This window comes from Bos mutus, chromosome 22 (genome assembly GCF_027580195.1).
Source record: "Bos mutus isolate GX-2022 chromosome 22, NWIPB_WYAK_1.1, whole genome shotgun sequence".
NCBI lineage: Eukaryota > Metazoa > Chordata > Mammalia > Artiodactyla > Bovidae > Bos > Bos mutus.
The window spans coordinates 55,587,001-55,601,341 of record NC_091638.1 but is presented as its reverse complement, the minus strand read 5'-3'; the positions used below and the strand labels follow the sequence as shown (position 1 = coordinate 55,601,341).

The window sequence follows — 14,341 nt, the reverse complement described above, 5'->3', positions numbered from 1 at the left end:
CGAGCAACAGTGTGTGAGGGTTCCAATTTCTCCATACCTCACCAACACTTCTTACTCTCATCTCTTACGGTCATCTCAGTGGGCCTGCAGTGGTATCTCACAGTGGCTTTGATCTGCATTTTTCTGACGGTTAATGATGCCAAGCATCTTTTTTTTTAATGGACTTATTGGACATCTGTATATCTTCAAAAAAAGGTCAGTTTAAATCCACTGAAGTCACTCAGTCATGTCCGAGTCTTTGCGACCCCATAGACTGTAGCCCTCCAGGCTCCTCGGTCCATGGGATTTTTCCAGGCATGAATACTGGAGTGGGTTGCCATTTCCTTCTCCAGGGGATCTTCCCAACCCAGGATCGAACCTGGGTCTCCCATATTGTAGGCAGATGCTTTACCATCTGAGCTACCAAGGAAGCCTGCCTTAAATCCATTGGCCATTTTTAAATTGGATTAGTGATTTTTTATTATTGAGTTATAAGAATTCCCTATATAAATATTCTGGATATTGGTTTCTAATCAGAAAAATGAATTTCAAAAACAAAAAACAAAACACCTTTATTCTCTAATTCTTTTCCTTTCTTCATAGTGTCCTTTGAAGACAAAGTTGCAGATTTTCATGGAGCCCAATTCCCAATTAATCTGTATTATCCTTTGTTAGGTGCTTTCTTATTCAATGCTCACAGTTAATTGTGCAGAGTAGAGATTACTGATCCCATTCAACAAATAAGGAAAAGGAAGCTCAGTGAAGCAAATGACCCAAGGTCTCACAGGGGCCACTGCACATGGCCCTGCCCGGCCACACCGTGAACAGAGCCGGTGTGGCCATTGCTCGGAGCTGGGCCATGAGTTCAGGCCTTCATATACTCCGGGAGTGTTACTGTGCAATATGGCCAAGTTTTAAACAGATTCCTCAGACATTACACATTTAACATTCTAGGGATGCTGCCGTTACTTAAAACAAGGGGATCTGGGGAATCTGTCTTTGGAAGTTATATGAACACGTAGTGAGTTGGGCGTGTTTTATAAACATACTCAATTGTAATGAGGGGAGGTCTGAGTTTATGATGAAGCCAAAAGTCCTGGATACCTAAGTCTGGAAAAGGAGGTACGTTATTCGGTTGGATTGCGCCTTTTAGGATTTATATACATGGTGACACACACACCAACCAGTACAGAGTATGAGAAGTCATTTAAGATTAAAGGGAGATCTAAGTCTCAGAACTGTTTCTAGCAATGGCAGCCTGATATGCGAGATGCCAGAGGACACTGATACACTGCATGAAAAGGAATCACACGGACACGCTTGAAGACATTTTGATATAAAAACTGGCCATCTTTGTACTTCTCAGTCACACCAGAACACTGAATCAAAATTACTGAATTACTGGAGCTAAAAAGGATTTCACATTTCTTCCAATCTCCTTAAGTGATGTAACCGATGCACCAACTGTTGACTCGAGTCCTCACGAGAACACTAGCAGAACAGGGACTAAAATTTAAAGAGGATGCAGTGTCCATGTTCTAGTTCTTATTATCAGCTGTTTGAACTCTGCTTTTAGCATTTATGGCTCTTCCCCTCTCTCCCCCACAGACCTCCAAGTGGGTTGTGCCATCCAAGACACCTCTACTAAAGGGTGTGGAAGTGTGCCCGAGGTTCACGGTCCATCTTCCAACTGGCTCGTCCCTAACACCAGCTTATTTAAACATCTCAGGTCCATGTAGATAGCTCTGACAGCAAATAAAAGGGGCTCATTTTATGAAGTGAGTTCTGAAGGGATACTGCCAAGCCTTATTTCAAAAGCCAGGCTCCAGTTTCCAGTCTAAGAATTAGATGGCTTTCTGCCTGCTGTCTCTGCTTTTCCCCTCTTACTTAGGAAAGAAGGCCAAAGCTGAGCCTCGAGGGACTGCTTCATAAGGAAAAATCGACGCAGGGTACGGTGTCAGGATGGGCCAGTGCAGGTTGGAAGTGGGCTAGCAGAAGGCTTGGGAGAAGAGACGCTGCTTCGCGATCGGGTTAGGTCAGTCCCCAGGGCCATTTCCCTCCACTGGAAACAGGTTTAAGTGCTGACACGGGGGTTTCCCACAGCTTCTACTAGCCTCCAAAGGCATATTTGTCATCGGAGGCTCTTGATGAAGCTGTACATAAATATCTGACTGTTGTTAAATACAAAACAAAACAAAACAAAAATATTCTACGGGAACCAAATCAAAACCAGCTGTGAGGGGGAGAGGCCAAAAACTCAGTGTCAGTGCAAAAGGCCCAGCAGAAACACTTGTTAACTGTGCTATTTACTCTGCTGAATAGTAAACTGTCATGCCAATGAAGTCATATCACATGACTACAATGTCTTTCACATGACTCTCCAGCTATGGGAGAAATGGGCATTTTATTTTCTAGAATTCTGGATTCTGTAGTGGATGAGTCAGAATCTGGGTTTTAATTCAGAATCAACCCATCGGCCCAGGCCTGTTCATTGCCAGTCATCAAAATTTAAAAAAAAAAAAATTATGATTTTTACATCCTATGGTATATAGCTGGTGTGCTAAACTTACTTTTTAAATGATCATTCATTAATCCCTAATTCTGCAGAAAGAAAGTAGTGCTTAGCAAAAACACAGTTCTTTTAAAGGAATGCGATAGTTGCAATCTTAAAAAATAACTGTATGACACAGCATCAAGTAAAACGTGCGTGTGTGTGTCTGTGTGTCTGTGTGTGTGTGTGTTAGTCTCTCAGTTGTGTCTGACTCTCTGCGACCCCATGGACTGTAGCCTGCCAGGCTCCTCTGTTCATGGGATTCTCCAGGCAAGAATACTGGAGAGGGTTGCCATTTTCCCCTCCTGGGGATCTTCCCAACCCAGGGATCAAACTCAGATCTCTTGCATTGTGGGCAGATTCTTTACCATCTGAGTCACCAGGGAAGCCAAGTAAAATGTAGCCTAACATTAATGCTGGAATCATGAAACTTGCCAACTTTCAAAAATGAGAATGAACTATTTCAGGCAAGTTGGGTTATGGAATTTTGGAATTTGAACATCTCAAGGATATACCAATATAGCTTGTTTTATTAACTCCTATAAATCAGTGTTTTCTCTCTCTGGTTAGATAGAGTTTGAAACTTATTTGGCATTTCCCACAGCACAATGTTGAACTCACAGTTGGAACTAAAGCAGTACATGTGAACTGATACTTGATGAAAAATAACCCTAAGAAGGAAAGTCACAGCAAATTTTATGAAAAGATGGCTAAGTCATTCACAAGTTTGATTAGACTCGGCCTTTTTACAACAAGCTAAGCAATTTAAAGAGCATGTGGTGAGCATGTCAAGGGCTCCGTGACTTGGAAGTCTTGTGTTTCATCAACTTTAGGGTCATTTCCTCTGGTTCCAACTGGGATCAACAGTCAGCGAGGAGCCATGGGGGACTGGGGTCCATCTTTAAATATGCGAGACCATTCGCAACAGGGTCTTGAAAGTAAAGGTCAGAACTCTGTGCAAAATTCCCTGTTCAGAGAGCAACATTTTAAGGGGGTAAAAAGCTAAGTGGGGCCTCCCAGAGTGTACTTACCAAGAGCTAAACTGGCTATAAAGAACCTAGCAATCTCTGCCTAAGACCCTTTCCTTATGAAAAATTTATGAGGTGGGTGTTTAAAATTTTTCAATCTACAACTTGAGATAAAATTAATTCATCACCACATATTTTTCATGTAAGTATTTTTACTGCATCCTTGGTCTATAGCTTCTCTTCACTGTACTAAATGAAACAGGAGGACTTTATCTGCTAAACCAAGCTACCATTTCTGTTCTTTTTCTCTAAGCTGTATCTCCACCCTGTCTCTAATACCATCTAGTCGTTTTCACTCATTTATTCCACTACCTCAAAATCATCACAGCCCAAGATAAACTGACCTCTGTGACTCTGGCACCCCCTCCCCCAACTGCCAGCCCCCTTTTTGCACCTTGCTCCTCAGCCCTCTTCCAACAGACCCAACCTGGCGATCTGTCTGTTCCTCTCAACAGCACTATCATTAAACTAGTACAAAGGCAATCATTTTTGGATACTCGATGATGGGAGGGAGGTGAGTGCAAAAAACTCCATGGGTCAATCTCACTAAACGTGGTTGATTCTGTCTTGAATCTCTCTCTCAACCCATTCTCTCTGTGCCCCTTTCAATGAAAATAAAGGGATCTATAATGGTGGGATCAGTTTTGCATTCCTCCTTCGTAAAGGGGCCATATCTGGGGAGAGAGACCATAGATGTTAAGGGAGATGAAAAAGTTTAATAACAATGAAACATTTTCTTTCTTTAAACTGAAAGGAATTAACCTGCTACAAAATGGATGAACCTAGAAAACATCATGCTAAGTAACAGACATCAGACACAAAGGCCTTAACTTTGGTTTCAGGCTCTTGAAAGTGAAGTCGCTCAGTCGTGTCCGACTCTTTGAGACTCCATGGACTGTACCCTGCCAGGCTCCTCCATCCATGGGATTTTCTATGCAGGAATACTGGAGTGGGTTGCTATTTCCTTCTCCAGGGGATCTTCCAGACCCAGGGATCGAACCTGGGTCTCCCGCATTGCAGGCACACTCTTTACTGTCTGAGCCACAACAGAAGCTCACTCAGCCTCTTGATGAAGGTCAAAGAGCAGAGTGAAAAAGCTGGCTTAAAATTCAACACTAAAAAGCTAAGATCATGGCATCCAGTCCCATCACTTTGCGGTAAATAGGAGAGGGGAAAAGTGGAAGCAGTGACAGACTTTATTTTCTTGGTCTACAAAATCACTGTGGATGGTGACTGCAGCCATGAAATTGAAAGATACTTGCTCCTTGGAAGAAAAGCTATGACCAACCTAGACAGTGTGTTAAAAAGCAGAGACATGACTTTGTTGACAAAGGTCTGTATAGTCAAAGCTGGTTTTTCCAGTTGTCATGTCATGAGAGGGTAACAGGCAGGATGCCTAGGGGCCCCCAAATGGAGGAAATAGGCTGCAAATATCAGACATTTTTAAAAAATCTCTCTCTTAAGCGGCAGGAGGAAACAAACTACAAATATCAAGATTTTTCTCCTTTCTCTATACAAAATTAAAAGGAAGTTTCTTTTAAAATTCTGTGTTGCCATGATGACACCTGGTTCTACCTGAACTTAACTTTTCTCAAACCTTGAGCTAACCAATGCATTTTTCTTATGGAAATGTTTTTCTTAAGCTATGTTAATGAACTATGTATTTCCTTCAGTCAGTTCAGTCGCTCAGTCACGTCTGACTCTTTGGAAGCCCATGGACTGCAGCATGCCAGGCCTCCCTGTCAATGTATTTACCTTAGATTGGTTTGCCTAAGACTGAGAACCAACTTGACAAACCAGTCTGTTTTATTCAACAAACCAGTATGTTTTACTCATGCAAATGTTCTCTTAAGCTATGTTAATGAGACTATGTTATTCCTTGGAAATCTGCCTGTCTCCAAGATATACAAGATATACGTCAATCATTTTATGGTCTGGGATGACTCACCTTGTGGCCATGTTCTCAAAATGCATGCTGTGGGGGAGGGGCCTGGGGTCACTGTCTGAGTTTTGAGACACTTCCTTTCTCAAATTAGCAGCCTGCTAGTAGGTATGTAACTTCCTGCTAAAGGCTAGCAGGGGGGCACTCTTTCTGCCTGCTTCTGATGTCTATATGTCAGAAGTGTTCTCTATCTCTTTTATACTTTAATAAAACTTTATTACACAAAAGCTCTGAGCGATCAAGCCTTGTCTGCTTTTGAACTGTGGTGTTGGAGAAGACTCTTGAGAGTCCCTTGGACTGCAAGGATATCAAACCAGTCTATCCTAAAGGAAATCAAACCTGAATATTCATTGAAAGGACTGATGCTGAAGCTACAATACTTTGGTCATGTGACATGAAGATACAGCTCATTGGAAAAGACCTTGATGATAGAAGAAATTGAAAGCAAATGGAGAAGGGGGCAGCAGAGGATGAGATGGTTGGATAGTATCACTGAGTCAATGGACAGGAGTTTGAGCAAGCTCGGGGAGATGGTGATGGACAGGTAAGCATGACGTGCTGCAGTCCGTGCGGTTGCAGACTCGGACACGACTGAGTGAGTGAACAGCAACAACACGTGACATATCCAGGATAGGAAAATCCACAGAGACGGAAGGGAGGTTAGTGGTCACCAGGACTGGAAGGAAGGAGAAGGCGGGAGTGAGGAGTGACAGCTCAGTGGGCACAAAGTTCCTTTTTGTGGGGATGAAAAGGTACTAAGCTCGACAGTGACAGTAGCAGGACTGTGAATGTACTAAAAGGCACTGACCTGGACATGCTGAGAGGGCAAACTCCACGGTACATGACTTGTAAGTCAATGAAGCTGTTACTGAAAAGTGCATTCAGGGCTTCCCTGGTGGCTCAGTGCTAAAGAATCCATCTGCCAAAGCAGGAGACACGGGTTCAATCCCTGATTCGGGAAGATCCCACAGGCCATGGGGCAGCTAAGACCGTGTGCCACAGCCACTGAGTCTGTGCTCTAGAGCCTGGGAGCCGCAACTACTGAAGCCCGCGTGCCCTAGGGCCTGTGCTCGGCAACGAGAGGCCACCACAGTGAGAAGCCTGCGCACCGCAACGAAGAATAGCCCCCCTCACCACAACTAGAGAAAGCCTGTGCCAAGTATCACAGACCCGTGTGGCCAAACAGAAGCAAACAGTCTCTGATATCGGGTAACTCCAACTAAATGCTCAAGATCTGAGTAACATATTTTAGACTCCTGGCCTCTGAGACCTTTATTCCAAGGACACCCTGGCCCCCCTCTCCTGTTGCACTCCCCCACGCTTTCCCTGCCCAAATCTTTTCAGAGACAGCCTACTTATCCTATCCCAACTAACTGGAAAATCCAGTCCCTTCCAAGGAAAGCTTTTTGTTGACATAGTTACTCCTCCAGGCAGGAGTAACAGTTCTCTCAGCACCTAATATGCAAATGTCGAAGGCGTTTTTGCTGACACTAGAGTTCAGTAGTCGCGTCTCTGCTGCGCACACTGTGAGCTCGTCTCGCTAAGTTTTGTATTCGGTTACGAGCACAGTGCCCTGCTAGTGAGTTTTCAAAAGATGTTCAGTAAAGGCTTTCTTTTTTTGAAAAACTAGCATTTGTACAAATATTTTATAAACAATGTATAAAATGATACTGTCACATATAATTATCTGGTTGAATCTTTTGCAACTGCGATGTTGACGAATGAAACCAGTGAGTCCAAGAAGAGAATTAATTGGGCATTCCTCATCGCATTGCTTCCCTGGTGGCTCAGAGGGTAAAGCGTCTGCTGCAATGTGGGAGACCCAGGTTCAATCCCTGGGTCGGGAAGATCCCCTGGAGAAGGAAATGGCAATCCACTCCAGTACTCTTGCCTGGAAAATCCCATGGATGGAGGAGCCTGGTAGGCTACAGTCCATGGAGTCGCAAAGAGTCAGACACGACTGAGCGACTTCACTTTCTTTCTTTCTTTCATTGCATCGCTAAAACAAGTTGGGACTTTTCCATATGGGATGCAGAAGTCTGTGTCTTTATTACTGAATATCTGTAAACGTACTGAAAGTCAACTGTGGAAATCAGCACACGACCTTTACGCAGGTATGTGGATATCTTTTGATATTCATATTTATTCACACACACCTTTTTCACAGTCAAGTAGAACAACATAGGCAAGACAATGATTTTTGTTGCCAGGAGGTCTCCTGGTAAGCATTCTTTTTTGAAAAACATAGTCCTATTTCGAGTTTTTGAAGAAAAAGAATAACCCTTTTCTAAGATAAGGGTTGCAAACTCCAATACCAGTAAGAGTCATCAACTGAAAAGCATCTTCAAAACAGAGCACCGTCACTTAAGAATATCTTTCGGGCAAGAAAGCAACAGCAGTGTTCATCTCCACGAAGGGAACCGGGTGGTGAGGGACAGGTGGGGAGGAAGGTTTCCTTCCCACACAGTCTTTTTATGCCTTTAAAACCTTGTATCAAGCACATTATTTAATCTATAAAATTGGCTTTTTGGCTCCAGCTAACTATCACTATTAAGGAATGCAGGCCTGGGGTTGCCAGATCGGATCTTTCAAAGAAGTTGGAAATGGGGAAACTCACATTTTTATGTAAAACTCATAATTTTTAAAATGTTGGCTTCATTCAGAATTTAACGCGTGGGAGGCCAAACAAAACACACGTGTAAGCCGTGTCTGGTCCCAGGCCAGCCAGGTTACCACCTCTAATCTAAAACCTATGTGTGGCTATGACTGCAAAACTAGAAACATACTTTACTGGAGGAAAACTTCAGAAAGAATACTCAGCCTGTGGATGAGGTCACTCCCCCTTCCTGCCCTACCATCTCTCTGCTGTTGCTTTCTTAAACTGCTCCTTCTCCTTCTGGGTCTTCGAAAAGGCAACTGATGTTTGACCAACTAAAACGCAAAACAAGCCAGGTTTGATCAACGAATATACCCTTTATCCTAGCATCCGGTCTGCTTCTAAAGAGTGAAACATGGTAGGCGGCAGCGATGGGGTCGCTATCAAGTTGCAATTCTTCTAGGCAACCAAAGAGAAGTATGTGAATTATTTCTAGGTGGGTGGAAAAATTCCCCTGCCAACTAGTCACACGCCACTAGTCCCTCACCATCAGCCCTGCTCAGGGGACGAAGCGCAGCCTTGATCAACCTAACATTCTGAACCTTCCCTGGGAAGCCAATCACAGCGCTGGGGAAAATCTCACTGTCTCTTAAAGGCCTGCAGAGACGCCAGTCATCTGCTGAGAATGAGGCTAAGAGATCTGTGGGGGCCTGATCACAGGTCACAAGTGGGAGACTGCATCTGCTGGACGCCCAGAGGACAGCGGGGCAAGACGAAGAAGAATCACTCTCAGTTCCACGACAAGCACTAGAGAAGTGCCATCACGCCTCATGGTGAGGTGAAAACGCTTACTTCCATCTGCTGGGAGCTTCGGGAGATTTCATTTGGGTATTTCTGTGTGGTATTCCTACACTCGGTGATAGGTCCACTCTTATAAACAGCAGTCTTCACCACTAGCTAGTCCAGTGTTGGGCTGGCCCACCATTCACTACCCCTGGGGCCTCCCCCAGTAGTGAGGATACACAACCCCAGACGGTAATCAATGAGCAGGACTAGGGGCTGATGGTAACTCTGCCAACGTCCTACTCCCAAAGGACATAGGCGCCCAAGTGTTTCTTATGTTACTTGAGGAAATGCTATGACAGGCCACGTTTTCCTAAGAGCTTCTTTACCTAGGTTACTGTGGGAGAGGGCTGAGTCGGGGGGATGTGTTGATTTAATCTCATTCATCCATCTTGAAGGATTCCCTGGTAGCTCAGACGGTAAAGAATTCCCCTGCAATGCAAGAGACCTCGGTTCGATCTCTGCGTCAGGAAGATCCCCTGGAGAAGGGAATGGCAACCCACTCCAGTATTCTTGCCTGGAGAATCCCATGGACAGAGGAGCCTGGCGGGCTACAGTCTATGGGCTCGCAGAGTCGGACACGACTGAGCGACTAAGCATCCACCTTGAGGAACTGTTTTGCCAAGTGACCAGGCAGTGCCACACATACACAGCATACTATTTTCTGAGAACAGCGAACATTTGGAAAAGCAAAATGATCATCCACCCTGTAATCCCAGTCTTTAAAAAACAAACAAACCACGACTGTAGCAATCCAGGAAATTAAGATTTGCAAAATATTCTAAACGGCAAGCAAAACAAAACTCTCTTAGGTTGTAACTGAGAAGGCAACCTCATGGTGGGCTTCAGTGGCCCAAGAGGACGGATTTGCTTGTGAAATAAAAACCAGGCGTGTTCTTGCTGAACATGGCCAGAGTCCAGTGTCTTCCCTGACTTGCATTTTGATGTATGGCCATCACAGCCAACTCTGCACTGGCCACAGGCATGCTGCCCGATAGAAAGAACGTGGATGCTTGGAAATCAATAGCCCGCAGTTTCTTCATCAGCAGTTTTGTGCATTTGGCACCCACCACACAACAACCTGCACACAGCAGCATCCAGCAACTGCAAACGGCTCGTTTACTCACGACCAGCAGACTGACTTAGCAATTTGGTTCTAAGGAAAACATTCATAATTAACCACTTCCTTCCTTTTCTGTAAATCTGAATATCAAACAGGCTTTAGACACATCTGTCTTCTGAACAAGATCTTTGTCTTAAGTCTTACCTCAGCAGCCTGGGTCTCTTGATGCAGCAACGTAAGACCGGTCAAGTCCTCTAAGAAGGAATGTGAAGAATTAAACACCTTCGCCAGGAAATTAAATCCTTCTCGTTCATACTGATCGAGAACCTGTAAAGACATTTATGAGTGAAAGTGTTAAGTCACTCAGTCATGTCCGACTCTTTTTACCCCATGGACTACAGCCCTCCAGGCTCCTCTGTCCAAGGAATTCTCCAAGCAAGAATACTGGAATGAGTAGCCATTCCCTTCTCCAGGAAATCTTCCTGACCCAGGGATTGAACCGGGGTCTCCCGCACTGCATGTGGATTCTTTACTGTCTGAGCCACCATGGAAGTATATTAGATATATGTTAAGGGGGAGGTAGGATTTAAATGCATATTAAAAGATCTTTACTTCTAATAATCACCTGTCAAAAAATGGAACTAAAACAAGAATTAAAAATTAAATATGGGAAAAATCAATCTGTTAGGCAAACAACTGTGAGGGTTTAGTATTTATCATTTTCCCTTTCTTAGAAAGAACGACAATACCATCTTCCAATTCAGATGACAGTGTTTCTCAGACAAAATAAGTTACACGCAAATTCACTAAAAATTCTAGAAGAGTAGAGGTTGCTGATTCTAAAGTTCACTTTTTAGGAGAAAAGTAATAGGCAATTATTTCCTTGTGTATTGACAGATGAATGGATAAAGAAATTGTGGTACATATATACCATGGAATACTAGCCACAAAAGGGTATGAATTTGAGTCAGTTGGAAACGGGTGGATGAACCTAGAGCTTGTTATACAGAGTGAAGTAAGTGAGAAAGAGGAAAAACAAATACTGTATATTAACGCATATCCATGAAATCTAGAAAAATGGCACTGATGACCCTATTTGCAGGGCAGGAATAGAGACACAGACGTCAAGACTGGACTGACGGACACAGCAGGGGAAGGAGAGGGTGGGACAAATGGAGAGCGTAGCACTGCCTGTATCCACCACCGTGTGTAACAGAGACGGCAGCGGGGAGCTGCTGCGCGACACAGAAAGGGCAGCTGTGCTCTGCGACGGCCCAGGGGGGCGGGCGAGGCTGCTGCTGAGAGGGAGGCTCAAGAGGCAGGCGGCTCCTGTATATTTACAGCAGATTCACGCTGCTGTAGGGCAGAAACACAACGCTGTAAAGCAATTATCCTCAATTGAAAATAAATTAATAGAAGAACAAACAAAACTATAGGCAAGAGAAGAGCCAAGAAAAAAAAAATGTTAAGGATAAAGGGAAAGGAAGGGACCAAAGGTGGGAAATGAGACCCACCAGTTAGTCAAATGCATTAAAAATGATTTTTTTAATGTAAAAATGAATTTCATCGGCATATCACAAAAAAGTTGCCCAAACAGCCAATAAACATATGAAAAGTTGCTCAACATTACAAGTGACAGCTAAAAACCACAATGAACGGCTACTTTATAGCTACCAGAGCGGCTAAGATGAACAAGACGGAAAATACCAAGTACTCACAAGGGTATGGAACAACCACTGTTCTCATGGGAAGACAAAATAACCACCTTAGGTGTTTAATATTTATATGCCCTGTGACCAAGAGATTCTTAAAGAAGGCTGAGTGCCGAAGAATCAGTGCTTTTGAACTGCAGTGTTGGAGAAGACTCTTGAGAGTCCCTTGGACTGCAAGATCAAACCAGTCCATCCTAAAGGAAATCAGTCCTGAATATTCACTGGAAGGACTGATGCTGAAGCTGAAGTTCCAACACTTTGGCCACCTGATGCGAAGAGCTGACTCATTTGAAAAGACCCTGATGCTGGGAAAGACTGAAGGCAGGAGGAGAAGGGGACGACAGAGGATGAGACGGTTGGATGGCATCACCAACTCAATGGACATGAGTTTGAGCAAGCTCTGGGAGATGGTGAAGGACAGGGAAGCCTGGTGTGTCCATGGGGTCACAAAGAGTCGGACATGACTGAGCGACTGAACAATACCAACAAACAAAAAAATGTGCACAGAGGCGCATCAGAAGAGCGGAACAAAAGTGTCCAAGCAGCACCATTCACGACAGCCCCAACAAGGAACTACTCCAGTGTCCGTCAACAGTAGGCTGAATTAACAAACTGTGGCTTATTCACGCAATGGAATAACACACAGACATGCAAATGTACTACGACTACAAGCAACAATATAGATGATTCTCACAAACTACGTTAAACAAAAGAAGGGAGAAGCGGTGTACACTACAGGATTACAACAATGTAAAGTTTTTTAAAAAGTGAACCTGTGCTGTTAGAAGTCAGGAGTGTGGTTGTGCAGTGAGGGAATGGAACTGGAAGAGGGCACAGGGGAGGGCCTGAGGTGCTGGTAACTTTTTCTTTTATCTGGGTTCTGGTTACAAAGATACACCTGTGAAAAACCATCAAGCACTTTTTCATATATACATTGTCCTTTGATCAAAAGATCAAAAGAAGGACTTCCCTGGTAACGCAGTAGATAAAAACCTGCCTGCCAGTGCAGGGGACAAGGGTTTGATCCCTGGTCCAAGAAGGCTCCACATGACACAGAGCAGCTAGGCCTGTGGACCACAGCTGTGAACCTGCGCGCCCCAGCTGCTGAGCCCTTGTGCCCTGGAGCCTCTGCAGCAAGAGCAGCCGGCACAACGAGAAGCCCCCGTTCGCGGCAGCTAGTGAAAGCGCACACAAAGCCACAGAGACCCAGCGCAGCCAAAAGCAAAGGAATTAGCTAATTTTAAAAAATATCAAAAGATACAAGATCGGTAGTCTTTTGAGGAGAACAATATAAGAACATGACTGCTTAAAAGTGATTAGCACACTTAGGAATTCAATGATCACTGTGAATTACAGAAGGCACACGGTGAATCAGAGCCTTGGAAATTCTCTCAAAACTCAGAGTAAATAAAGAGACGACTGCTTCAGATACATAGCAGACACTGATGATACATCCCGGAAATCAACACATGAACGGAAAGGCTGGAAAAGCAATGACACAAAATACAGAGAAAAGAATTTTTAAAAAATGTCTCCATGCAGAAATGAAAATGTAGAAGCCCTTCAATCCAGCAATTCCACTTCAAAGACTTGTCAAAGAATTTTTGCTGTTGTTGAGGCTTGCAGACTTGTGATCCCCTCCCCGCTTCCAATATTCTTTAATACTGAGAGGGTAACAGGCAGGAAGGCCAAGGGTCTCCAAATGGAGAAGACAGGCTGCAAGCATCAGACATGTTTTCTCTCTCTCTCAAGCGGCAGGAGGAAACAAACTACTAGTGTTATATTTTCCCTTCTCTATACAAATTTAAAGAGACGTTTCTCTTCAAATTCTGTGTTGCCATGACGACACCTGGTTCCACCTGAACTTTTCTCAAACCTCGAGCTAACCAATATATTTTTCTTATGGATATGTTTGTCTTAAGCTATGTTAACAAACTATGTATTTACCCTAGACTCTGTCTTTAAGTAGGTTGCAAACCAGTATGCAAACAAACCAGCATGTTTTACTCACGCAAATCTTCTCTTAAGCTATGTTAATGAGACTGTATTTGCTTGGAAACCTACCTTTCTTCAAGATTCACGTCAGCCCGTGACAACTCACCTTGTGCCCACGTCACCTCAAAATGCATGCTGTGGGTGAGGGGCCTGGTGCCATTGTCTGGGTTTTGAGGCATTTCCTTTTTCTAATTAGCAGACTGCTAGTAGCTATATAACATCCTGCTAAAGACTAGCAGGGGGCACTCCTTCTGCCCGCTTCTGATGTCTATGTCCGAAGCTTTCTTTATCTCTTTCATACTTTCAGTTAAAACTTTATTACACAAAAGCTCTGAGCAATCAAGTCTCGTCACTGGCCCCAGACTGAGTTCTCCTCTGGAGCCCAAGTATCCCGGCGTTTTTCGTGGTTCAGCAACAACCTTTCAATATTTAGCTATTTTTTTTTTATAAGGTGAATATTGTAAAGAAAATCTGACGATGAGCATGTTGACTCTTCAGTGGCATGCCCACCCCATCCCCACTTAAATCCTGCTTGTCGTTGGTCAGTCGCTCAGTCGTGTCCGACTCTTTTTGGCCCCATGGACTGTAGCCCACCAGCCTTCTCTGTGCATGAGATTTTCCAACCAAGAATA

At 44.0% G+C, this 14,341-nt stretch overlaps 1 protein-coding gene across 9 annotated transcripts in view; it reads right to left on the bottom strand.

The window, feature by feature from the left end:
• Nucleotides 1–14,341, bottom strand: part of ATG7 (autophagy related 7) — a 274,172-nt gene that overhangs the window by 114,218 nt on the left and 145,613 nt on the right. For 8 of the 9 annotated variants that reach the window (XM_070360437.1, XM_070360438.1, XM_070360439.1 and 5 more), the window contains one exon: nt 10,207–10,329. The exons of the other annotated variant lie outside the window; for it this stretch is intronic. In XM_070360437.1, coding sequence (XP_070216538.1) covers nt 10,207–10,329 — 123 coding nt within the window. The remainder of the gene's footprint in view (nt 1–10,206; nt 10,330–14,341) is intronic. 9 annotated transcript variants of the gene reach the window in all.